The 27396-nt window shown below is 33.5% G+C and overlaps 1 protein-coding gene and 2 long non-coding RNA genes across 5 annotated transcripts; 1 reads left to right on the top strand and 2 right to left on the bottom strand.

The window, feature by feature from the left end:
- On the top strand, positions 1-24397 carry LOC123708513. 2 transcript variants are annotated; one of them, XM_045659271.1, is made up of 6 exons: positions 1-28; positions 19606-19772; positions 20463-20646; positions 21141-21280; positions 22119-22335; positions 24055-24397. In XM_045659271.1, exons 2-6 carry the CDS (start codon positions 19695-19697, stop codon positions 24123-24125), a joined length of 690 nt encoding a protein of 229 aa, XP_045515227.1. In that variant the 5' UTR covers positions 1-28; positions 19606-19694; the 3' UTR covers positions 24126-24397. The 2 variants fall into 2 exon arrangements, with proteins under 2 accessions (XP_045515227.1, XP_045515226.1); XM_045659270.1 differs by lacking the exon at positions 1-28 and adding an exon at positions 17320-17623.
- On the bottom strand, positions 9132-15890 carry LOC123708514. Of its 2 annotated transcripts, XR_006753615.1 has the most exons (4): positions 15848-15868; positions 14583-14633; positions 10345-10866; positions 9132-9238 (listed from the first exon to the last, which is right to left on the bottom strand). It is a non-coding gene; the product is annotated as an uncharacterized LOC123708514 (long non-coding RNA). The 2 variants fall into 2 exon arrangements; XR_006753616.1 differs by lacking the exon at positions 14583-14633 and having other exon boundaries at positions 15848-15890.
- Positions 17132-24243, bottom strand: LOC123708515. Its single transcript, XR_006753617.1, has 4 exons — positions 23859-24243; positions 21097-21239; positions 20739-20841; positions 17132-17344 (listed from the first exon to the last, which is right to left on the bottom strand). It is a non-coding gene; the product is annotated as an uncharacterized LOC123708515 (long non-coding RNA).
- Positions 24398-27396: the final 2999 nt, after the last annotated feature.

Below are 27396 nucleotides of genomic sequence, written 5' to 3'. Positions count from 1 at the left end.
CGAAGATTAGTTACGTAAAAGTCTGTTGGTATGTAAAAATCCACTTATTATCATTCAATAACATGTATGCGTCAGTACAGTATTGGCTAATAATAATAATAATGGCTTCAGCGTGGGACTGACTTTCATCCCACAATTCGGAGTATTGCTATTAAATCAATATATTTATAACTAAATGTTGTGCTTTAGTTAAACAGTGGAAATTTTTACGAATAATCAGGCTTTCTATCAGTTATTGCGGCAGAAATGTAAACGTCAATATACATAAAACTATAAAAATAATATTAAATACATAAACTGCCAAGTCCACACGCGAAGTCCATTGGACTGGAGGAACTAGTTTGGTTTAGGCTAGATGAGAAAACATTGAACACATATGTAATTATGATTGTTAATTGTAATTTAATAGTTCTTAACGACCAAGAAAACCACTTAACTTAAATAATACCAAGCATTGTGTTACTGTAAATGTTCAACAAACTTTAAAACTCACTGTAAATTGTAATCATTTTACCATGAATTGTAATATCTTTACTTAGCATTATTTCTTTTCGATTAATACCAGTCGGTCAGTGTAAGTAAATATATTTAAAAAAGATATACATATCAATACATCAATCACACTTGCAAAACGATGAATATGTCTGATTTTTTGTTTCTTATTTAAAAACACTACGATCTACCGAATAAAAATGTTAAATAAAAGTGTAGACCCTAGACTCCACTGCCACCAGCCTTCCGCAATAGAGGTTTGGCACAATAAGTTTTGGAATTCAGATTTACAAAAAGGATCATCACAGCGTCTTTGAAAGTTGACGTCAGTTGGAAAACACAAACCTGGCTACAAAGGATTTTACCTACGAGACTTCTATAGTTGACCAAAAAATACCTTTTAAACATTGCAACAATACTTTGTTTGTCCGAAGTTTTAGGTTAGGTTGCTTATCGCTTGTTCGAAGCTGCTTTCAGTCCTAAAAGTTTACCTTGACAAGCGAACATGAAACTTGTTAATGGATTGGTATTATTCTAGTGTCTAAATAATCTCAGGTCATCATGAAAATATTGGGTTCCACTTCGTCTACAATCGTTTTTAAAAAATTTCTTTGCAAATTGTAAAACCTGTCCAAATAGATTTTGTTAGTTCGTCCGTAACTACTTAGTCCGTATTGTATGAATGACTCAGCTTGCATGTGGTAACGCATTATTTTTATCTATAGAGAAATAAGTTAATTTAAAATTATAATACAGGCACTGTCGTGGTTCAATAGTTACACGACGGAGATGTTTTGACCGAAACATTTTACGTCATAGAAACGAAGGATCTCAGGGTTAAGTATCTCGACATTTTCTCACGATGTTTACTTTAAGAATATAGAATGCATTGTTCAGATGCAGGAATATCAACATTCAGTATTCTCAATGCGTTTTCAAAGCTATTTGGACAAGATGTTTGTTTGACTTTGAATCTGGTTTCGAAGTGTGTCTGTTAAATCCTTCAGGTGAAATGTAGGTAGATACTATCAGCAAATTAAGTGGTTTGAAATGTTTTGCCTATAATCTAAGTTTGTTTGATGTGACAAGGTCTTCGTGGTCATTATGAAATTTTATTGACGGTATATTAAGCATGTAGATATCTAAACTTTTCGGCTTTTCATCCTATTCTTTAATAAAGATCTTGGAAACATTCTTATGTCTCTAAAATAGTGTTTAGAAAACATTTAATTGAGCTGTCTTGATTTAATGTGCAATTTACCCAAATCCTTGAATATTTTCGACTGACTACAAACCAGAACCCTCGAGTCAAGTAAAGGTGTAAATCAGGTACGGTGGCGCTTTATGAGTAATATAACACTATTTATATAGTTATTACCTAATAATTAAACCTGTATTACCTACCTACCCGACCTAGGTTGTTAAGACGCTCTTTATAAGGTGATTTATTTGCTTACTGCCATTACAATGAAGCTTAAAAACTAAAAAAGTTGTAGCAAAAAATCCGACATTCGAGGAAATCATTTCATTTGAACAGACTTTTCACAGATTCGGAGGTTCCTCTCCATTTCTCTGAGATTCCATCATCAGGCCCTGGTTTCTAGATCCTGATTCAAAATGAAACGTCACAATCGGTTCATAAATGACTAAGTTATCCGCGAATAAAATATACAGTCGAATTGAATAACCTCCCCCTTTTTTAAGTAGGTTAAAAACATACAACACCTGATTAAAAACTACTCTAACCCTATGATGATATAAATCTATATATAATAAAAGATGAATTAATTATTGCATAGAGATAAAAAAATTAACATGCTTATGTTGTGAAGGGCAGTGTTGGCCTAGTGCCTTCAGCAAAGAGAATGGCTATGGCTTTATAAGGGAACAGGGGGTTCATTCAAAATTTATTTTTCTTAAAAGGCCGGCAACGCACTCGCGAGCTCTCTGGCATTGAGAGTGTCCATGGGCGGCGGTATCACTTAACATCAGGTGAGCCTCCTGCCCGTTCCCACTATTTTATAATAAAAAAATTTCAAATGCAAAAAAAATCGATGTGGCTTCTGACGAGTTACTAACTTACTCGACCTAATTGCGTGGATATCCCCTGAGAATATTATATAGTTAACAATAACGTAATGTGCCTCTGTGATTGTTTAGAAACTAACATATAGTGTTTACAAGATGGTCAGAACTGTTTTGTACTAGAGGCAAATATCAATAATTGCAAACTACATAACTTTGAAATATATCATTTGTATATGTAAATATAAGCTTTCAGCGTTAACTCCTGTTGGGCTGTTCGGACGAAATTTATTATAATTTGAAGTAGGTAGGGAAACCAGACCAACAGAGTTCGATGTTAAATCCAACGATTTAAATAACGGCATTTTAATGTGTTAACACAAAATATATAATACTTCGTTTATCAGATAATTCACGAAAAAAATATGAGCGTAATTACAGATTTATTTTCTCAGTGGAAAAACAGAAATAGTTTGAGTTACAATGAAAAATATTGAAGACTTTTTTCCAAGTGGCTCAATGATGTTGACCTGAAAATAATATTTTGATTAATATGCGAACTGAATACACACACAGTGAATTCCTGTAACGTGAGTAATTAAGCGGTAATTATTCAAATTTGAGTAAAGTATTAAGGGTCTAAGCGTCTAAATCAGATTTCAGAGCATAGTACATTAGTATGTCAAAAACTGAAAAAAAATTAAATATGAAAATTAAGCAGACATTCAGCAGATACTTTTACAGAACCGAATCAGAGTTTAATACTTTCTTTAACTTATTGTCGATACTATCATTTTTAGATGGTACTGGTACAACTCAATAAACGTTTATAAAAATGAAAACATATTTTTAGTCTATTTTATGTTTAGTATTTTTTATGCTTACGTATGTTCTGTCATTAATTTTATTCATAAAATCTTGCCAACGATTGGCACACTGATAAATAGGTACAAGAAATCTAAAATACAAGATTTAATGTGACAATCACTTTTAGGCAAACATAACAAACACGAAGAGATTCAACAGAGAGAGAAATTCAACAAAAACATAAATTAGGTAAGCTAATGACAGCCTCATTCGCAATCTCTTTAAGATTTCCCGCGCAAACTGCATGAATATCTAAGTGCTTTAAAGTGAGTCATCAATTGATATAAATATAAAATACTTACGTTCTATGAAGTTTAAACAGTAGGTCTAACAGTAGGGACCCCGTTCATATTGTCGAATTCCTCAGGGGTTATATCCGTGAATTGGTTTATGTCGGCAGTGGACGATGATCCAACACTGTTCCATTTATTTATTTTTTCTAAAGTATTTACAAACGCTTTATAGTGTACTTCACGATCTGCAGCATCTTTGTAGTGTTTGTTATAATCTTTGATGAATTTTTCGAACAAGGCCGGGGCGTCGTTTATATCGTAATGCCGTTTTCTTTCTGGCGAAGCACTCACCAACGCAGCTACGAACAAAACACAAATAATGCGAATCATTGTAAGACAATTTACAGAATGCACTAATGCTTTAAAAGTTATGGTTTATATACCTTTAAATATTAACGTCATTAATGACAAAACAAAGACTCGTTAATATTTAATGCTGATATTTTTTATCCATACGCTTATTGAACAGTAATAAATCGTAATCGTAAATTTTTCAGTCTGGAAAATCTAATTACTATATTGGCAACTTAATGTTTTACATAATTGTAAAACCATAAATTTGCTCTAGTAAGTTTATGCTATTAGAATATTAAAGTAATTTATGCGTCTTTTAATATTGTTTCAATATGATTGACTGATACTTAGTTTCTATTGTTATAACATGAAAATATAATTTGTATTTACAATTTTCTTAACCTACAAAGTACCTTTAACGCTGGCAGCGTTGCCTCGCTGTATTGCGATACTTATTCGTTGAGCGAGGAAAGCACCAGCTCTGGGGCCACCAGTACTATCTACCAGGCGCCAACTTAAATCTTTAATAAGCGCCTGTGCACTTGAACCACACGACCCAAGAGTCCTTAATCCAAAGGAAACAAAATCAAAGTTGGAGGAAGGACGCTTGTACTTGTGCCGATTATTATTTTTTGATGCCCAAGGCTACTTACTTCAAAGCCACAAGGACACTTATGGGGACTACATATGGGCACTCCTAAGCGGAGGCTGATGGCAATGCGAAGTGATTCCGGGGCCAAAAGGGTGCCAGTGTTTATCGAAGGATAAGCATTTAGCCATTGACCGGCTTCCCTAGACCCGACAGCCACCGACCTTGCGCGGTCTGTTATATATATAGAGATAGAAGATCATCCCAACTCCTTTGAAAGTTCACGCTAGAAAGCAAACTCAAGCCTGGGTTGGATGCTAACCGCGCGAAATATAAGTACATAATATTGTGCGGCAAATAGACAATATTGGTAGGCCCTGAACTTCGTATTCAAATGGATCCGAAACAACTTGACTTCTGGAAGTTGGTCGTTGTTTGTCTCATTTAAATGCTGGTTCTTTGTTTCTTAGTGTTAATTCTTTTGGTAAAATGCATTCAGGAACATCGCCGAACATTAACATAGTATTTTCTCGCTTACAGCGTGTATGCCCGCAATAAAGTACATTAACTAAATATATATAAGGGGTGTCAGACGTATTTAAAATGATAGATTCTGAAAGCAGACGAGCAGTGTTTGCCATGTGGTTTAGGCGTGCTCCTGCGCACACCCTGCGGTCGTGCGTACGTATCACGGCTGTGCACAAACGGATTTTTAACATCCTCTCGTACGATGAAGAAAATATCGTGAGGAAATCGGCATCCGGCACCTTAGACTTAAAAATCGACAGCGTAGAAGTCTGATTACCTGTCTTCGAGACCATTTTTTTTGTTAAAAATTGTCAATTTTTAAAAAATTTATTTATACTCTGAAACATTACACATGTCAAAATGAGGACAATCAGCTACTTATTTAAATATATTAAAGGAAGTATAAACAGGAAATGAAAATGACTTGAGAACTTTAGAAGGCGCAGCGCTATCCAGACCCATGCAACTTCCTCACAAACGAGTAGCCCGCAATATCGCAGCTAACAACCCACGAGTCTTTGTATTAAAGAAGTCATGGGTCTGCCAAGCATCCACGAATATACAATGTAAATACACAATTTATAGGAATATGAGACAAGACAAAAGAAAATAATAATATCAAATGATTAATACAGTATGGTTGCGAAAACGATTCGGCGAATGGTCTCTATGCTGAAAATGCTAGCGCGTCATTTTTAACCACAGATATTATGAAAATAATTTGGTTATAGCATATAAATTATAACAGTGAATTTGTTTGCCTAATGTGCGCATTTTACAATCGAAATTGCACGCTTATCATAATGTTAACCGTGGAGAAATACCAAACGATAAGATTGGATATGGACAAATCATAACGTTTAATACACAACCTGAATAAACGACAATGCAAGGGCGATGCCGATCAAGCATACAGCGTTATTAAACCATTACTCTTCCTAGAATTTAGTGTGTGACATGAAATTGTAAGATTCGTCGGCATTGCTGTTGCTATTGGATGTTACAGACTGTGGACGCTGTTAGTTGTATAAAATTCTTTTAACCTATTTTAATAATAATAATATTTGTTTGTCCACTAGGGCTTTGCCAAATTATATTCAGCCATTTTGTAAAACAAATTCTTGGCTTAGGCCAAGTATATATACGGAATACTTATTTATATATAATTGTGTATATGTATTTTGGTAAAATAAATAAAGTTTTGCGTTTTACAGTATTGAATATGTATGTTAATTATCAATTTCCTATGAGTTTTTTTAAAATTATACACTGAATATCATACATTTATTATTAAATGACAATTTATAATGAGCAATAGGATCCTGCATCATAACATATCCAGGGAATAGTTGCATTCCAAGTAAGTCAAGCCGCGAAAACAATTCGGCGAATAATTAATGTTTATGGACCTAGTGCAGTGTTTGTGGGAAGTAGCACAAATTTGATTTAAGCTTTTCAATCCGAAATTTTGATCTCAAAGATGCACGTCGCTCTGGTCGCCCTATTACGCATGAAATGGTTGCCATAATGGATATATATATATATATATATATATAAGTATTTTGAGTGGAGAAAAATCGGCATATTAGTAGTTACGACGTAGCTGAAGAACTAGGAATTGACCACATAACTGGATACACAAAACTGCTCGATATTTGGTTACCTCACGAGCTCACTGAAAGAAACCTAATGAACCGTGAACTCATTTGTGATTCTTTAATACGACGTAATGAAACCGAACCATTTTTGATGAAGCTGAGCTAATGTCTGTTGATGAATAGTGGATAATATGCTAAACCCGAGTCCCATACTGCAAAAACTTATTGCATTTTGACATATTGCAGTAACAGTCCGTGCTGGGGCTTCTTTATATTATATCTTTATCTATGCCTATTACTTTTGTAGTACACGTAAACGCTGTTGATCTAATTACACTATTCTGTATTTTCAGTTTGTTGTGGAAGTCTGTGTACCATTTACTAAACAGATTAATATATAGCAAGGTACATAGAGATTTATTTACGAATTCGTCAATCACTATCTACAATGTATTATTCTGTAAGTTAATTTATATTTGCGATAAACGATTTTACGACTTTAATCAAATAGAGCTTTCCGTTTTAGGTCTATCCGTTTGGTGATAACACTGAAGGGACCATCACTTGATTTAATTTAAGAGCCTTTGCATTGTTCCAATTTCCTTATAAATGGGTTTTAAAAACAAAGGACCGTGAAATACAGACTATACTTGTTTCAGATTGATAGAGGTATCTGATAAATTATTGTATTTATTGCCTATGGTATGTCATACCGACGCTGTGACTGACGTTTAAGTTTGTTTCCCGCCGAAAGATTAATAGTTTAGAACAAAACATTTATCAAATTGATAAGTATATTTGGTGGCATAACTGCTTTCAGTTTAGCACACTCCTAAGAGGGAGATGCTCTCAGCTATTCTACTATCACGACCAAGTTACTGTGATGAGGCACCGAAAGTGCCGTTTCATATTAGAAAATAAGTTAGGTTAGGTTAAAGATGCATTTAATAAATAAAGAAGAATATGTTTAAGTTATTTTTTTGTTTTTAAATAAAGATGGTTTTATTTGGTAATCACTCGTGCTATGCCCCTGACATGAAATTTACCGGATTAACATACTTCATAATAAAATTAAACTAAATATTTAAAAAAAATAACCTCCATTGATTATAAAATATTCCTCCTTTTATAAAACATCTGATAAGGCACAAAGAAGGTTTTATATGTGCGACACATTTACTAAAAAATTATATTCGATTTAGGCCTGTTCATGATCGTATCATCAATCACGCCTTAGACAATTTACAAGATAAAATGCCTCGGAGTAAATTGTCTGGCGCACGTGACTATGACCACAGATTAGGGTCGATGACGTAACACATTCGATTGTTTTATCTATCCAAATGCTTATTACCAATGCTTTAATAGTAATTGTAATCACAAATTTTATAACTAATAGAAGGAAATTGAGAAATGTGATTTGAAATTATAAAAGGAGTTTTTTACAACAATGTTATAGACAATAGTTTAAACTCTTTATAAATATAAACGCACGTACGTACCTAATTCTGATTATAGAAATGAAATATTATGTGATGTGGATAAATGTTCTCCTTTCTTCTTCTCTTCTTTTCAAATTTGCAACATGTTGACAGAATATCATGCATTTCTTATTATACAAATGATCTCATTATAATTATTATCGAGTGGCTTTCTAGAATTTATTAACATACCTACTAGACTCAAGACATAGGCAAATACGAACAGTAATAGCTTTGAATTTCATTTATAGTCAACTAATAGTACGTTAATATTTTTACATTATACATGTATGTTCCGAAAGTGTGAGCTAACAAGCGATTATGGTCCGATCACTGTTACATCTATTTGCTAGTGACAGTTGCAATATTGCTACTGAATCGTGCGATTCTCGCAGAGATTTTTTGTTATAAGGCTACCGTGTTTAGTTGAACTATTAGAAGTCATTTTATCAGTATCTGTAAAGCGTCAAGAGGCACAGCACGTACTCGGCCCATCAATTGTAGCCCGCGCCACGATCCCTCATCGTTATCGGAGCGAACAGCTTATGATCGAACGAAAAATTTAATTTTCTTAAGGAAAGTTCATAAATATCTTTTGTAGTATTGTTGATAACGCTGCGCGTGTAGGCTGTTTATATATGAAAATAGACACAAAAGTCCCTGCCCCATATTTCCTATAGGTTACTATAGGGTTGACAAATTATTATAAATTAAATCATCATTATTCTCTTTTTTTAGTCCATTTCTGGACGTAACTAGCGCCAACCCTTTACAATTCTTCAACGTGTGCGCCATGCATTGGCGTCCGTCCATCTAGTCGGTGGGCGGCCCAACGGTCTTTTGTTCTGCCGAGATCTCCATTTACGGAGCCTGCGGGCCCATCGGGTCCTCTCGACGTCGTTGCGTGTTCATGATCTAAATTAGTGATAGCCCTTTTTATTTCCCGTAAATTAAAGTCAGTACGTTCATTATAGTTTAATTTCATTTATTGTTTTATTCAGTATAGATAACTCTAAGTTTATGCTTGCTATACATATATTATGGTTCAATTCTTCATCGTAGAGAGTATTTCTGAAACAATAATACAAAAAGTTAGTGTGCAAGACATGCCCTTCGCTAGAAGCACTTTTTGCGAATGATAGGCGCTAAACACTAAAGAGATTTATAACTTTGATAATTAAGATTACTTTCGCAAGTTAAGAGTTTACATAGTTTTGTAATTAATGACTTTCGAACGAGCCTTAATCAGAGCCTGACAATTGTCAGTGTCAATTGACAGCTGTTAAAATTCAACGTTGTTGGCGCAAAGGTTATTGCGCCATTTAAATCGTTATTCATAGTATTATGTTTGACCTTTGAAAAAGTCAACTCTTATTACATCACCATTAAAGCAACAAAAATACACTTTAAGTCTGTATAAATTATGGAATAAAATCAATTTAGTTTTATTGAGATTAGAGACCTGAAATTATGCATAGATATAGTTTTTATAATCCAGTAAATAAAGAACCTTTTCTTAAGGACAACGGACTCGGAGTCATGCATTTTTTACCACAATATCATTATATTGTCCGAAGCATTCCATATATACGTCTTTACCATGTAACTAATATTAAATTTTAAACCTTCATTTGTTCACGCGAGAAATTCACAATAAATACATATTAATAAGATACGTTTTACGGATACATTATGATCTTTATATATATAATATTCGGTTATTGAGGTAAGGTTTTTATTTATTTTAAGTTTACGTTTTATTTTTCTGTTTGCCTATATTTATGTTTCTTGATTGTGTGAATTTGTATGTTCTGTCTGTGTTTAATTTAGAGCGTCATAGTATTGTCTTTTGTTTACATAGCTTTTACACATTAAGAAAACACGTCTTAACCGGATTGAAGCTATGCATTATTATTATAAATCACCGTGACCACGTACGCTGTAAAGCACGCGAAACGTATCAAAAATTAAATTTGAAATTATGTAAATAATTATAAGTTTACAATAATAATACATAGCTTCAATCCGGTTAAAAAGTGTTTTCTTAGATCGTGATATTTTCTTGTATTATGTACGCATATTGATTTAGAACTTATATGTCCATAATCAGTATTTAGATGAGGTATTGACTGCAAAATTTTTAGGAGCAAAACAAAATGTTTGAAAGCACCACTAACCTTTTATAAAAATCCGTCAAATTCACTCGTCACATCTCTGTCGGATAACGAATTAAGTCCAGCTACCGACGATTTTCCCGACGAGTTCACTTGATTTATAAATTTGAGATTATCAACGAAGTTTTCGTAATGTTCCTTATATTCCTTGTCATCCTTATACGATTTGTTAAAATCCTTAATGTATTGCTCAAATAAACGTTTCGAGTCCTTTAAATCGTATATTATAGGCTTTTTACTTTCTTCTTCCATTTCTAATTCCTCGTAAAATTCATTAAATTCTTCTTTATCATTGTCATATTCGTAACAAATAGTGGATATAAACAACGTCAACAAAAAGCAAATAGTGTACTTCATTTCGGAACAGTTGCTTCTAATCGTGTGCGAGATGATTGCTCAAAAGTATTCAACATGCTTTGGCCTCCAGGAACAAGTTTCTGCCTTTTTTATTATTATAATACGATCATCTTTGGTTATTATTTTAGTATCCATGCGTAGGTAGTCGAGGTTACGAGCTTGGAATGTCTAGATAAATAAGTTTTACAATGTCATTTATATTTTTACGTTAGTAAAGTCAAAGCTTACTACAGTAATTTAAATTTTAAAAGTTTATGTTTAAAGAACTTTATTTTTCATTACAAAAAAAAATATTTTTTTATTTACATGAGAAACTTAATATATATACGAACGAGATACACGTCGCAATCAGCCGTCCCAATTGTAGTCTACTAGGATCATTCTAATATGTATCTTTAATGCCTTTTGAATTGGTTAAACGTGCTAATAATACGAATTTTAGACAGTAATTGATTAAATCTTAAATACAATTGATTTCACACCTTCATAATTAATAGACTTCTAAAAATAATTTGGCAAGATAAGCAAACTCGCTCGACGAGTATTGCGTGTAATGATATGTTCGTTTTTTCTAATGATAACCTACTATGGACAGAGCTATTTGAAAATGTTTTAATAAAACAGGTGCTATAAACATATAGTTATTTCATCGTCATAATTTTGGTGTCTTAGTAGATTTTATTAGTTTGTGTTAAAAACTTGTATCTAAATAGGGCTTTTATTAATTTATTTGTTTATGGTTGTATGTTAGAAATTTTGGTTTTGCATGCTATATCCCATATTTCAATTAGATTCATGAAATGTGGCTTTACTAAACAATTATAAATTAAATCACGCACAGATTGCGGAATGCATTTTGATATTGACCAAAATCTGCCTAAAAGCTAGTTAGTTTACGTAAATTGAAGTTCACCTGTTGGCCTGCAAAAGAAAATATGCCATAATAATTCAGTTCGAATAAGTTTGGTAGACCGTGTCATGTCAGGTTTTTCAACTTAGACGGTTCTTTAAAGGTGAATCCAATTAGTTTATATGAATAATATTCAAAGCCGTTTAAAATATTTGAATATAGAATTATTATTTGCTATATTTAGTTTATAGACGCAAAACCAATTAAAATTTTGATTTGGAACATCATAAATGTTGTCCTATCAATCTTCATTATACAGATTATTATAAAGCTTTAGATCCTCGATATTCGCGTCGGGTTATTTTTCTGGGTATCTATTTTTAGCATTTTTTTAATAATCATGTTTTTGTTTATAATCACTTACTCACAAACTTACTTATGTGGTGTAAAAGTACTGGAAAGTCGAAAATAACATTATCAATAACGCGTCATTCAATTCCCGCCCCGCATCATTACGTTTTACAAGAGGACCCCCCCCCTCCAAATTCTTTACGTAATATTTGAAAGCTCTCTTACGTATTGCACTTCTTTTTTTTACTTTTCTCTTCTATTCTTCTTTATTCTTCTAGCGATAAGTCCACCCGTTGCAATGTTTTTAATATTGTTAATTTAATTTAACCCTTAGCAAAAAAGTAACAAATAAATAATTCGAATTAGGGTAGCGTAATGGTACAGGTGGTCCATAGCCATTAGCCATGTTTAATATTAGGTCCTTACATATGAAATTGACGTTTTGTATGGGAGGAACAAAAAGTCGAATATTTTTAAATATAATATATTTAATTAATCCAAGTATGAACCATTGCTTACTATGCACTTTTGCCATCTCATAGGTAGATCTCATTGATCCCTTTACTAAAAAAAAAACAGTCGGACGAGAATCAATAAAATCTGTTAAGGCGATTTGGACTGCCCCATCAGACTTAATTTTTTTCCCTTGCAAGAAGTTGTCCAAATTTCGAAAAAAATGGTAATCTGTTGGAGCAAGGTCCGGGGAGTACGGAGGATGTCTTAGACATTCCAATTGAAGCTCTTCTAATTTGGAAGCCGTCTGTTGTGCAGTGTGTGGTCGTGAAGTAGCAGTGGCGTGGAGCGATTGACCAGCCTAGGTGGTTTAGCCGCTAGCTTTTCTGTCATGGTTTGCAATTGCTGACAATAGACATCAGCCGTAATAGTCTGGCCAGGTTTGAGAAAACTGCAATGAACAATACCGGGTTTTGGATTTAATTTTCGCTTGGGACAGGATTTGGCTGGCTGGCCAGGGTCCAACCATTGCGCTGAGCGCTTCCGATTATCGTAAAGAATCCATTTTTCATCACAGGTAATAATTTGGTTTAAAATACCTTCATTATTGTGCCGGTTCAGTAATGTAACGCAGCAGTCGACGCGCGTTTGCCGGTTTGCTTCAGTCAATTTGTGAGGTACCCACCTTTCAAGCTTTTTAATCTTCCCAATTAGCTTCAAGTGAATTAAAACAGTTTTATCACTAACACCGCAGCCTGCAGCGTGCGTAACTCGGACGTGGTTTGCGATGGATCCGCTTCCACAATAGCCTTCAATACTTCATTATCAACTTGGGTCTCAGGCCGTACACGGGGCTTGTTCTGCAGGTCGAAATTTCCAGAACGAAAACGTTGGAACCAAAAACGAACTGTGTTTTCCTTTGCAACATGACCGCCATACACATCATTCACCCTTCGAGTCGTTTCCGCAGCACTAGTGCCACGGCGGAACTCATACTCGTAAATAATGCGATACTTTAAGTTTTCCATTTTGTAAAATGAGTGACGCAATTTGAATTTGGAATTCCTTACCGAAGAGGAGAACATCGTGATTAAAGTGGCCAGTACGAAATACGCCAATTTCATATTTCACTCTAATAAAATGACGACAGATAATGTATGTATAATGTAGAGCGCGTTTGCTTGTCTTGCCGAAGCCGCGCACAAATTATTTGAAGAGTTCAATTAGGTGTGCAACTATTTAATCAATTACCATCTAAAATTTGCAATATTAGCGCGTTTACCAAATTCAAAATTGCATTAAAAATACATGTCAGAGTGAATCTACTAGACTGAAATTGGGACGTGTATCTCGCTCATATATACATAATGTTTCTCATGTAAATAAAATACAATCTTCTAAATCTAAGAAAATCGCGAGATTTCTGGGGTTTGTAAACGTTCGCGTCACCTCGTTAGTGGCTACACTTCCCCTGAATACACAAACTTGTCATTCTTGATTAATCCGCACGTGACTTGATTTTACTCCTAAAGAAAATAGTTTGAGACAAATCAGAATTGGACTTCTTAGGTAAAAATTTATTCCAACGACGTGCACCTTTTCAAATAAACTCTTTCGCGGAAAGACTTTATTGTTTCGTATCGCTTTCCACTGGGAACGAAATCGTAAACCTATTACGACTGCGTCAATCTTTTGTCATTTTTGACTTCCTTGGGTGATGTAACATTTTATCATAAAAAAAACAGGAGGATGTTTATTCTATGGATTTTTTTTTGCACAATGATAGTCGTAATCGTTCATCAAAAATTTTTTTTAATGTAATTGGAGGTAAACGGGTAGAAGGCATTACCTAATGTTAAGTGACACCGTTGCCAATGGGCACTCACATTGCCAGAAGGCTTGTAAGTTGGCCGGCCTTTCAGCTTCCTGAAATAGATAGCAACAACCATAAAGGTTAGTTTAGAATTGCAAAATTCTTCCAAATAATCATAAACAACCGTTTACAAACATATAGAGAGTGATAATAATATATCTCTATTAAAGGTTTTCACAGTATGCCGTCATATATTGCTGTGCCTGTGTTGTCCGTAATTATGTTTAAACAGTGAAACAATCATATAACGCTTTTGCCCTTCAATCTAATTTGATATGTTATTTGAATATTCATTGAAATAGTGATAGTGAAATAGAAAAAAATATGTTTATTTGACATATATTTCTATATATTTACCTATATGTAATGTATTTAGTATCCTGGTAATAATATCACCTTTTATTTTTCCTGAAAAAAAAAATTATTTTGCATTTACGACTTCGTTCCCCGGGGGTAAGCGATATCACGTATTGTCGTATATAAAAATGGAATTTATAACTTTATTTCATTAATAAAAGAAAAAATAATTCTTGGCCGTACACTTCATATTGTTTGGCCGGGTACACAAGACATTTAAAAGAATTCATCAAAAATTAATTTAAAAATTCCCAGAATTTACTTCACGCGTATTAATTTACACGATTATAAGTATACAGAATACACAAAGAAAATTAATTTTCATCATTTTGAAATTACCATCAACTAACTCAAATATACCTTAAAAAGTAATGTTTATTTGGTTAAATTACGAACAAGTCATTGGCAATATATTTAATAAATAATAATATTTATATTATTTATATAATTGTCTATATAACACGGTCTGAATGTTTATTTTCAGCTGACAAACAAAAGACGAAATTGATTTGAAATAATTACATTTTATACTAATTACACTATAGTGATGTATTTTGCGTATATAAATAATCAATTAAAAGCGTCGACACACGGCCCTAAAATCAGAGGCAATATCCGGCAAGGACTGGGTTTATTTTGAATGGAATCTCGCTGTTGGCCTTAAGGGCCTTTACAGCTCAGCTCGGGCTGTTTTGGCGAGCGTAGCTCGGCTAGAATGGCGTTTTATCCCGCGGCTAGCGTAAGATCGTCTCCTGTAAGACTCGGACCTCGGCTTGGGCCGTCGCGGGGTGGTCAATGGCCTGAAGGGCAGGACGGAAGCTCACTGGAGTGAGCGAGCAAGGGCTGGGTACTGCCGATTCGAACTACGAGCCGATTTCATCCCCACCACTATTGTCCCGATATCGACAATGATTTTAGGGTCGAATTTCTAATATTGAAAAAATAGTGTTGTTTCCCCCCTCCCCCAATTAACTACTTTTTCATAACATTGATCATTTTTAATTAAATACTGAAAGTAGTTATTGCCTTAACGCAAACATTTTGTTAGTTCGAAATAAAAAAAATATATAAAGGTAACTGTGTCGATAAAAGGCGCGTAGCCTATTAAAATATCATGCTTCATTGGTAAGCCTCTCCGGCATTAATTATGCTTGTTGCTAAGAATGCTATCTAACATTATAGTGATTAAAAAAACGGTTAAATGCAATATTAAAACCAATTGAAAAAAATTGTGTTTAAGTTTTCTTACAGAGATTTGATTATACCTGCAGCTGAGTTTCATCATCGGACGTCGAGGCAGAATACAAAATTCCACCCGTATCACCTCGACGTCCGCCGTTCCACGACTGAGCGTTTTTCTAGGCAATTTTTGCCGCGCACCACCGCTATGTGGAACCAGCTGCCCACTGAAGTATTTCCGAACCAATTCGACTTAGGGTCCTTCAAGAAAAGAGCGTACAAATTCTTAAAAGGCCGGCAACGCACTCGCGAGCCCTCTGGCATTGAGAGTGTCCATGGGCGGCGGTATCACTTAACATCAGGTGAGCCTCCAGCCCGTTTGCCCCCTATTTTATAAATAAAAAAAATGACGTCAGATAACGAAGAAACCGAATTTGAATGTAGTTTCATCTGGATCTACAACTCTTATGTGTGTCTCCAAATCGCTATCGACCAAGAAGTTTTTATTGCAAGCAAAAATGATCATCAACGACATTCAAATTGTCCCTTATCTGTGGTGCCATTTAGTGTTATTCATGTCATTACTTACAACGTGTGAAATTGTATAGTATCTATAATTTCTAATTTAATTTATGTCGAAAATAGTCGCTCGTACTGTTTATTAAGAGTTGTTAGAAACATTTAATTCTCTCGTAACATTTGTATATGTAAAGCTTTAGAAATTATTTTAGCGAGGTCCTAAATAATTATTGTTTCAGGGGAAAATCATGAAGGGTTATGTTAACTAAGTGTTACAATAACTTTAGTAATTAGGATATTTTTATTTACTTTCAATGGTCTACGTTGCAAAATGCTAAGCATGTTTTTCCGTATATTAGCTAAAAGAGTAATCTTAGAATATTTATAATGCCAAAGTTTATTCTTTGAACTACGCAACAGATTTTTAATGATGTTTCGGTTTAATAGACAAATAGTTACCACAACAGCGATTATTATTATAGCGATTAATAGGATATTACGTATTATATACGTAATATATACATAGTATAAAACAAAACCGTAGTTTCCCGCCATTTTTGTTACTAAAAGTCAAATTATCTAACAATAGTATAAATATTTTTATGTTTCAATTAAGTCACAACTGTCAAGCCTATACTAATATATAGTCGCTTATGTATAAACAAACCCGTTAGTAATAAATTCAATTCCCCACGCAAAATGTATAAATAGGATAATAAATAAAAACACAATAAGAAAATACCTGGCAAAAATAAATCAAGAATTAAATTAAAAAAACAATATTTAACCTTGTTTTTTTATTTAATTTGATTTCTTAACAAAGACGTGATGACTGATACCTCTGTGAAGTATATGTTTTGATGTGTAAAATGTTTTCTTTGCATTGTTAAAATGGGCTCGAAATTATAATAGAGCTATAAATTTTTTAGAATGAGATCAGAGATATTAAAGTAAATGACCATAGTTCTAGTGCGCATGTTTTCGCTTAAAGGGATGAACAAGGATACTTTGTGTACTGTCGAGACGAACGTCACACGCGCCATAGCTGTTTCAGAGACAAGGATCTGCAAAGTTTAGAACGAACCAAATTTAAAAAATCTCCCTTATATCGAGGTTGACAGAAGTTCTCTACTCCAATAAATTTGAAAAAATATTAAATATTGTTAGCTAGCAAATTCAGCACTTGCTGAAAACCTCCAGTTTTATTTAAAAGTGTTTTTGTGTTGCTTACAATATATTACGGTACTAATTTAATTACATTTTTATTGTGGCAAGGATTGTGCGTGAAGTAATGTGTTAGAGAGTGATAAGCATGAAGATTTTTACAATATTAACAATTCTTGGTAAGTTTTTTTTAGCTATGTGCAATTTTTTTATGGTTTAGTCGGAATGTTTTCTCTCATTTGCTTTTTCAATATACATTTGATAATGTTCTCTATGGTTTTCGCGATTACCTACTATTTTAAACACTTATTTAACAAGATATAAACGCGCACCTATCATTGTTATCTCTCGCTATCTATCGTTAATTCTCTTTGAGATGTTAATAATGTAAATCTTAATTCCGTTAAAGGATTTTTAATTTAATAAATTCGATCTTATTTACCTTTCATACATTAAACAGTACTTCGTTCTTAATCTTTAGTAGATTAGTAATAGTAATAGTTGCATATAAGTTTTATATCCGTAATTGTGAGTGTCCATTTTTATGATAGGCAATATCGCCTTGAATTCACCAGCGTTCAAGTGAACGAAATGGGATAATATAAATCACTCAATATGTCCATTTCATTACCACTTTCTTTCCGACTTTTCTTTAGAACCCACTTACGAATGGTAATATGCTTTGTAAAAAGCTTTGATAACAAGGCATTTGTAGATCTGTCGTAAGCTTTATTGTTGTCAGTTATACTTAGTTAAAGTAATATTTTGAATAAACAACTATTAAGTTGTATATTAATACAACCGTGGCCTGCATTGGCAAAAGAGTGCAGATCGTTTTTCTCGCCAGGCCGTGTTAGCGACATGCCGTTTTCTTGCCTCCGTCAATGTTACAGCCATTTTGTAGCAAACATGCATGGCTAGAGATGATGGTAAGCGGCCGGATGGGATGTTGTTGGTCCCTTGTAGGATGAACATGTTAGCCCCATCTCACCTCAGAGCAGAGAGTAGGCGGAAAATAATAATCAGCTCAAATATAAGAGTCTTTCCCTAACTTCGATTTTGTTCTCTTTGGAGTAGAGACTCTTGGGCCGTGGGGTTCAAGTCCATAGGCGCTAATTGAAGATTTAAGTTGCCGTCTGGTAGATCGGTCAGGTGACCCCAGAGATGCTGCTTTCCTCGTTCAACGAATAAGTATTGCAATACAGCGAGGAAATGCTACCAACTTTATAGGTGTACTGGCACAGGGTCCAAAATTGTTTAAATGTGTTTACCAGACTTAATCTTACATTTATTATATATTTGAATTGGCAAATAGTAGTATAAAACAAAAGATGCGATCGACCTATTTTTATAGTAACTTAAAATTAATTATTTAATTGTAGTACAATAGAAAACTTATTAATATAAAAATTAAACTAAAAACATAATATAAACTAAACAAACCTATTTATAACTAATTATAAATAATGCAACTCATGAATTCAGCCAGTGTACAATTAAATATATCCAATCATGCAAATACCTTATTAGATGTCTTGAGCACCCTGAATATTAAAAAAAACACATTTTTATCGGATTGAAGCCATTATAAACTTTTAATTATTTTACATAATTTAAATTTTTTCCGAAGTTTCGCGTGCTTTACAGCGTGCGTGGTAACGGTGACGCACGCTGTAAAACTTCAATCCGGTAAAAAAATGTTTTCTTTCGATGTGTAAACGCTATGTTAACAAAAGACAATACCCTTAATATTTTTAGGGTGCGCAAGACACGCGTAAATGGCGTTTCTCTGAGTAAATTTGTACGCGCTCGAGGCACTGCAACCAATTGCGATATTATTTGCAAAATACAATGTTTATTTACGCTTTTAACGCTATACATAAGTAATATATAAATGTACTAGTAATTCAATTCGGAAGTTCATACAGATTAGGTTCATGCTTTTAAGCGGGCTTACCATATTATATTTTAAGAGGTTATAAAAACCCTTGTTGTATATGTAATAGAATGCAATATGTAAACATTGAAAGACATATTATAATATAAATCGTTGTTGAAGATTAATCAGTTCTGAAGTGCAACCGACTCCATAAAGACCAAAGGAATTAAACGATAATCACGAGAGTATCTCCAATATATATTAGCCCTTCGTTTTTTCCAGCCTTTACCTCAGCATATAAGATCACGCAACTAAAGGTGCCGCTGTATGCAGACCCGCGGCGAGCTGCAGAACTCATCTGTGATTTTCAGATGAATGACGAGACTCTACACTCTGTCAAGTGGTACAGAGATATGCATGAGATCCTTCGGTATAATCCCTCACAAGAGGCAAGTGTAAACTAATTTTGACAACCCTAAATAATTTTTCTGATTTTATAAAGAGGGCATTGAGATTCTGTACCACGCGAGCCGCTACTAAAGGAACTGCATCGAAATTGAGTTTCATCGTTAGACGAATATCACTATAGAATTATCTACATCATTATCTACGGAAGAGCGACACATTAGAAAGAAAAAAAAAAGGTTTTAAAGTTGCTTGATATTATACAATTATTCCTATGTTATTTCGAGATACATATCAACATTATATCATTAACAACTAACACGTTTTCAAACATATTTACATAAGTGTTGTGATTGTCCTCATTTTGTCATGTTAGATAACATAAATAAAATAAAATATGATTGTCCCGTAAACGGCGTAGAGGAATGCCTCTAATGTCTGCTCTCACGTTTGTGTTAATGGTTCAATTTCAAATCGTCAACAAGCCTCGTGATAATTGTCAAAATTTAAAACAAAGGTATTTTATGAATTTAATTTCACGGTTTATTTCGAGACACGGCGTCGGTATGACCATAGGCAATAAATAAAATAATTAAAAGAGAGAGCGAGGGAGAGTGAGGTATTGGAACCTCTCCCTCTCTTTCACCATCTATACCAATCATACTTTAAATTAAAACCTTGTACGATGTATTTAATAATAACTATTCTATATAACTGTTTTTATTTTTTAACAGCCTTCGATAAGATTATTTAACGTTACGGGAATAATTGTGCAAGGCGGTGAGTGCCAGGCTGAATGGTGTATGGTGCGAGTAATGCCTTTACCGTTCTCCGTCCGAGCGGCATTTACTTGCGAGATATCCACCGAAGGACCAAGATTCCAGATAGCGAGACAGACCAAGCACATGACTGTTGTCGGTTAGTTTTTCAAATATTTACGATCATACTGTCATGTTACAATTGATTTTATTACTTTTTACTTTACTTTTAAAGATATTAAGTATACTTACAAGGTTGTGACAAGATTCAGAGTCGAGACTCATGAGCGCAAAGTATGACTCCGTATGTCGTAATCCATGACGTTTTTGAAGTCTCGATCTTTTGCCAGCTTCTCTAAAGAGCAAACAAAATAAAAAGTACTGATACTTTTGTTAAATTAAACTATTAATTTTTTACTTGTCTTACGCAGAAAATCGACCACAAAATATTTACACAGAAATATTTAGATGTTAGGTTTCATAGATTATTTTTCTTTATTTCATCGTGTGTGTGTCTTGCCTATAAGTGCTTGTCACATTCATTATTGTATTTTGTTTTTCTTGTACCAATGTGCCGAGCTTTGGCAAGATTTTATAAGTAAATAAAAACCTTGTGTTTTTAAATATTTGTATGCACAAATATGTATTTCGTAGCGATGCCAGAGAGGGATCCTGTCATAATTGGAGCTCCCAAATTAGTGAGACCCGGAGAGCATGTACTGCTTAATTGTAGCTCGGACTTCTCGCTGCCACCTGCAGATATCAATTGGTATATTGGTAACGAGGTTCAAAAGGTAGGTTATATATTTATCAATTATGTAACTCAAATATTATAATTATCTTACTCATCTATTATATCGGATTAATATACGAATAATTCTCACAAATGTACAGTGTAAAAAAATATTAACTTAACCTTAAATTAGTGAAGCCATGTTGAGATATTTTTTATCTGGTAATGTCTTTCGAAGTAAGGTAAAATACAACTTATAGATAAAAAAATATTACAATTCAATGTATTCATCTTTCTACTAACCACTAAGTGGCTGTCTAAGACCGAATCAGTTGCATTGGAAATAATTTCATCTTCTGGGACTCTTCACAGTATCAACAAACATTTTGTATACAGACATATACATCGAAATGACCTTTGCATTTCAATTATTAAACTATCACGTCTTTGTAAGAGAAGACGTAAGCCGAGCCAACACTTTGCATCAACAAATGCATCCTATCGATGCAGCCACTTGTGCCCAACAAGTGGCTGCATGCATGGCAATATTACCAAATACTACTTAACCTAACATACATAGTACCTACTTGAATTCAAGTAAAGACTTAGCCCGAACTAACATTGCTCAATCAATCTCAAATGGTATTAAAATTCTAATATATTTGGATTCATTCATGATATCTGTATTGTCCTTAATAATAATAATAATTCTTCTCCTTAATTAAATCAATTGAAAGCCAGTTCTTATATACTTAAACCTTCAATTGGTGAAAGCTGCCTAAAAATAAATTTTGAGTTTGTCGCGAACATAAAGACCACAATAAGAACAATTCGAAATGATATTTTTTATATTAATTTACAAAATACTAAAATATTACTTAATCTTTTTAAATGCTTAGCAAGAGCTGTGGCAGCGTACGGAGCTAAGTTTACCCCAAGCGGGAGGTTTACGTGCCTCCTGGCGCGTACTTCATCTTGCAGTCCCGAAAGAGAGCGGCGCAGTGCGTGTGCGCTGCGAGGCTGTGTTGCCAGTGGAGCCACCAGTCCTACGTGATACTAGCGTTGTCCTTACACTCTATTCACGCACGCAACTCTCCAAATACGTTGCCAACACAGGTACGTTAAGTAAATTTCTTTCAGAATAAACGACACATCAAAACAATTTTGTCGGAATGTTTGACGTTGTTCTTGCAATATAAGGTTGTAGTCCTAACCTAAACATTAAAGTCCATTGTACTGTCAGAGTTTAAAGGCGATACGGTCAAATTTTTGTTCAGTCCAAGCCATGGTGTGAATTAAGCAAATTGAATGAACGAAATCTGCCCGTTTTATTCGACGTCTTGATATGAATAAGTGATGTATCTCAGTTATAGGTTGTGAATAGGCTCGCAATAAGAGGTCATAGTAGGCCCAAAGGTAGGTATATCGCAAACTCTATTGGTTCTTACAAAGGTAGTTTATAAAAATGTATGCAATATAAGGTTGTAGTCCTAACCTAAACATTAAAGTCCATTGTACTGTCAGAGTTTAAAGGCGAAACGGTCAAATTTTGGTTCAGTCCAAGCCATGGTGTGAATTAAACAAATTGAATGAACGACATCTGCCCGTTTTATTCGACGTCTTGATATGAATAAGTGATGTATCTCAGTTATAGGTTGTGAATAGGCTCGCAATAAGAGGTCATAGTAGGCCCAAAGGTAGGTATATCGCAAACTCTATTGGTTCTTACAAAGGTAGTTTATAAAAATGTATGATTTAATAGCCTCGTATACTAATAATAATTATATAATCTCAGCTCTGACACTTACTCACGTAGGGAAGTGTCATTGTCATTTTAGTACTGTACGTGGTATATTTAAGAGATGTTTTAAGCTGGTGCGCTTCACGGAACGAGTTTTTAAGATAAGCTGTGTTATGGAAGTTAAATCGTTTTCTACAGAAAAAAACCTGAATTCGACCTTAAATCTAATTTCTTTTCGGTTCATGCATTTCAGTTGAAACAAAGCCAAGAATTTTGTAGGAAATTAAATACACATTGCACTAACGTTTTAGCATTATAATACTATTAAGAATACTAAGAACTGCAAGTGAATAAAGATTAATACGAAAGACTTAATAACTGTACTACATTAGTCAAATTGGTTTGTATTGTACGAAAAGTATTGTTAAATTTACAAATATTACATATTTTTATTTATTTAGCCAACAGCTTTTGTAAAAATTGCAAAACCAAATTATATTTTTGTTACTATACCAGTATTATATTTTACCAGGTAGGTATCATAAATATTAGTGTGTCTGTGCGTACATGCGTGCGTGTGTGTGCGAGTTTGTGTAAGCGTATGAATTACTAATTACTTTATAATTTATATTGCGTATAATTTGTATTAATTGTCGAATTGAGAAAATAGATATGCCTGCCACAAATTCTATTTATGGTGGCGTTATGAGAAAATTTATTTTATTTTGTACTTTTAAACATTATGGTACATCTTTATACAATAAACAAGTTGATTTTACGGTTATGTATTTACGTAACAATGTACAATAAACGTATGTAACATGACAAGTATTACGAATAGTTATTATTCATTACAAAGATATTTCATGCCGTTTTTTAATTAATTAATAATACGTACATCACGCATATACTAGAGCCACCCAATATAGTTGTCTTAGCATCCTCCACCCAATTGGATAACTTCACCAAACTTTCTTATAGGTGGTCTCCAACGCAATTCTTTCTCGTGGCGCTGCTTTTTTGTACGTTACTGCATTTCATGGTCATGGAAAGTTAAAAAATATTGATTAAAGCATTTTATTTTTACCTTTCAGGCGCAAGAATCGACATTCAGTTAGTGTGGGCGACGATGTGGGTATATGCTCTTATAGTAATAACCTTATGAGGCACAAATAAGACACGTTAAACATGTAGTACTACGGTCAAAAGTACTAAAACTAATCGAAATTTTGATAGTCGCATTGTGATTAAGGCAAATGATTAGCTTGTCATGATTCGCTAGTTTTAATATCTAGACACAGCGATTGTTTAAGTGAAATTAAGAGGATATGGGGCAGAGAAGTTTGTCCGTGTCACTTATAATGTTACCTGAATGTTATTGTTGGGAGATTTTAATCAGATAACACTGAATCACGGTTATTATTAATCTTAACCAAAAGCCACATTTAATAATTTCATAGTTTTTAATGTATTTTAATAACTGTACATAAATTAATTATAGCTATAATGATTAAATATTTATATAATAGTTTTAGAGTATATAAATCTATTGAAAATAGTTTTATTAAAGTCATATAATGTTGTGTTCACCTGTCTTTATATCCTTATTTCCTAATTTATAGTAAAATAGATTAACTACAGAACTGATAAATACATATAGACGATACAGGTAATCAATTTTAATATTGATTTAAATGTTATATGATGGCGAAATAGGGTAAATGACACATTTTATATAGAAACATTATACATATACGTAATTTTCAAATAAGTCAAGCATAGACGACAGACTTGTGTTTGAAGTGTTTTCTTAGCTTTTTTATTCACCTCTTGAATTGTCGCGTCTATTCATACTCTGTAAGGATGTTTGCTGAAAGCACTTTCTGTTTATTAAAGTATCCTATTTGTTCCAAGTACTTTTACGCTCGTAGTTATAGAATAAAAAGCTAGGATGTAAATATAAGAACGTTTTTGTTAATTTAAATGGCTGAACGCTCGTAATGAAAGTTCTTAATTGAAAAATAATAGCTATAAATAATATGTACATTAAGCTATACCGTAACAATTCCATGCAATATGTGCAAATTTCTATGGCTTCAGTAATTATGAATGTTGCCACATCTATCATAGGAAGTGAAGAAAACGTTTTATTTTTACTTCCATAACTCTTCGAAGTTCCAAAATACGAATGGCAAAAGTCAGAATTACAAACAATTATCGATTGTTTCTCGTCTGCTCGTTGCTCAAATAGCAAAAAGTATTTCAATATATTGAGAAGATGGATTTATAATATCCTTTTTTTATGAAATAAGAATTCCTGCAATACGTGCTATACACGTATATAAAACGTGGCTAAGCATTTCATGAATGATGTTATCGGGGTACAATGTATATCACTACCACCGAATTGACAAGATAGAAAACAAGGTGGTCTAGTTTTAAATATAAATATATTTAACATTATTCATCCCTGTGTAATGTGTTTATTCAATTAATATAATTCTTTACTTACTACGCTGGCGCCACAAAGCGAGGCAGTCTCCGAACTAGAAAATCCCACCTAGGTGTACCCATCTCAGATTATCCCGGAACACAGATATTTCTGGAAAGACGCCATGGAGGACCTACGCGATCTCCAAATGCCAATTTCTTGCTTAATTAATTTTTACATTACATTGGACAACCTATGGAAGTACATTTAATTGTTTTTGACTTAAATGACAAGTAAAATACTGTGTCTTACTACTCAAGTAAAATCGTTTTTTTTATAGAAACTTGTCACCTTCGGCAAGAAGGTATTATGATTGATTTGGACGCCTTAACACTCGACGTACTGTGGAACTAAAATAAATGTTTTAAAAAAATCTGTAAGTTTTTCCGCATACTTCTGTATAAGCATATGCGTTTTTGCTTATGGTGACATTAAGGTAAGTTTGCCGTATCGTTTTTTGTAATAGAAATATTATTCTTTTTTTCGTTACAAGATAATGAACAGAAAATCTTTTTGTGATTTTACGAGAAATAAATGTTTATGTATAGATTCATATTTCTATCTCGATACGATAAACCTTGTAAAGAAACCATTATTAACGCAAACATTTGCGGGCAGAAAATGTTACATCAGAAATTGTTATAATTATAGCAATCTAACAATCCTTGACAAACTCATCAAAAACCCTTTCATATATTCGATAAAATACAATTCAAAAACAAAATATTTGGTACAGATCCTGCGTGAATTTAACCGAACATTTCCCGACATCATTTGAGACGCGGCTTATCCAGGTTATGTAAACAGACCTCCATTTCAAACAACATTGGAAAATGGGGCTGTTTTGAAATAATAATGTGATAAAAGGGCTTAAAATCTGTTGCGGATTTTCGATATTATCTTCCAACGAGTCATACACCTTAAAAACCCGTATTGATAGCATAATTATTGTTCAATTGTGTGTTGAAAACATGATGACAGTTTTAATAGACTTTCTTTAGATATTCTAATATTTCGTAGAATATATAAAAACATCATAAAAATTACAATGGGCTGGACATGTAACACGAAACCCGGGAAAAGAATGGTTGAACGTCGTGTTACAGATTAGCTTAACTTAATTTATGATTTTATGAAAGTAATACAAAATAAATATTAATTTTCTACTTCATTAAGAAAATGACACATATCAATCCTTTTTGATAATCTACTAACTTCTTAAAAATTTGAAATACGCTTAATCGAATATTCTGGATAATGGCAATTCGAAACCTTCATTAAAATACGTTCTTTAATTGCGCGGGGGGGGGGGGGGAGAGTTTACAGTACCCACGGGATGAACTTTAAACATTAATTGACAGTTACGAAACCCATGATGAGAACATGTTGAATTGGATATTTTTTCGCAAATTATCCATTGTTTATACAGTCAAAAGTCGACACCGTAGGAACTACTCATATTTGGTCGTCGTAATAGCCGATGATGTTGTTATTAAATACCTAATACTTTTACCAGTCGAGACCTTTGATGTTGGTCAATATAACCGATAAGAATCAAAACAATGTTGACTGTAGTTATTCTGCTCTTCGGGACGAAGACAATTAAAATGTACCAATTCGACTTAGGGTCCTTAAACAACGCACTTGCGAGTCTTCTGGCAATGTCCATGGCCAGCGGTATCACTTAACATCAGCTGAGCCTCCTGCCCGTTTGCCTCCTATTTCATAAAAAACTAAAACAACAAAAACCACGACAAGTGGTCCTGCCGTTCTCGACTTATAAGTGTTCGAACAAACCTGACTTTGTTTTCCATGTTAAGATTTGACATTTAGACGCTGTGCTGTTTTTTTAATTCACCCATCATCATATGTACTTTCAAGGCAAATACAGGATTTATTTATTTATTATTCGTTATCTTGAAAATTTACATTACCTCTAATATTA

The sequence above is a fragment of the Pieris brassicae genome, chromosome 4, assembly GCF_905147105.1.
Source record: "Pieris brassicae chromosome 4, ilPieBrab1.1, whole genome shotgun sequence".
NCBI lineage: Eukaryota > Metazoa > Arthropoda > Insecta > Lepidoptera > Pieridae > Pieris > Pieris brassicae.
Note: the sequence above shows the minus strand (reverse complement) of the source record. Positions and strands in the feature narration are given on the sequence as shown.

Excerpts from the sequence above, each read along its gene's own strand:
- LOC123708513 (XM_045659270.1), top strand. The coding sequence starts at position 17,593 with ATGAAGATTTTTACAATATTAACAATTCTTG. Across the intron at positions 20,647-21,140 it reads CAAGCACATGACTGTTGTCG|CGATGCCAGAGAGGGATCCT; the intron begins GTTAGTTTTTCA and ends TGTATTTCGTAG. Across the intron at positions 22,336-24,054 it reads CAAATACGTTGCCAACACAG|GCGCAAGAATCGACATTCAG; the intron begins GTACGTTAAGTA and ends TTTACCTTTCAG.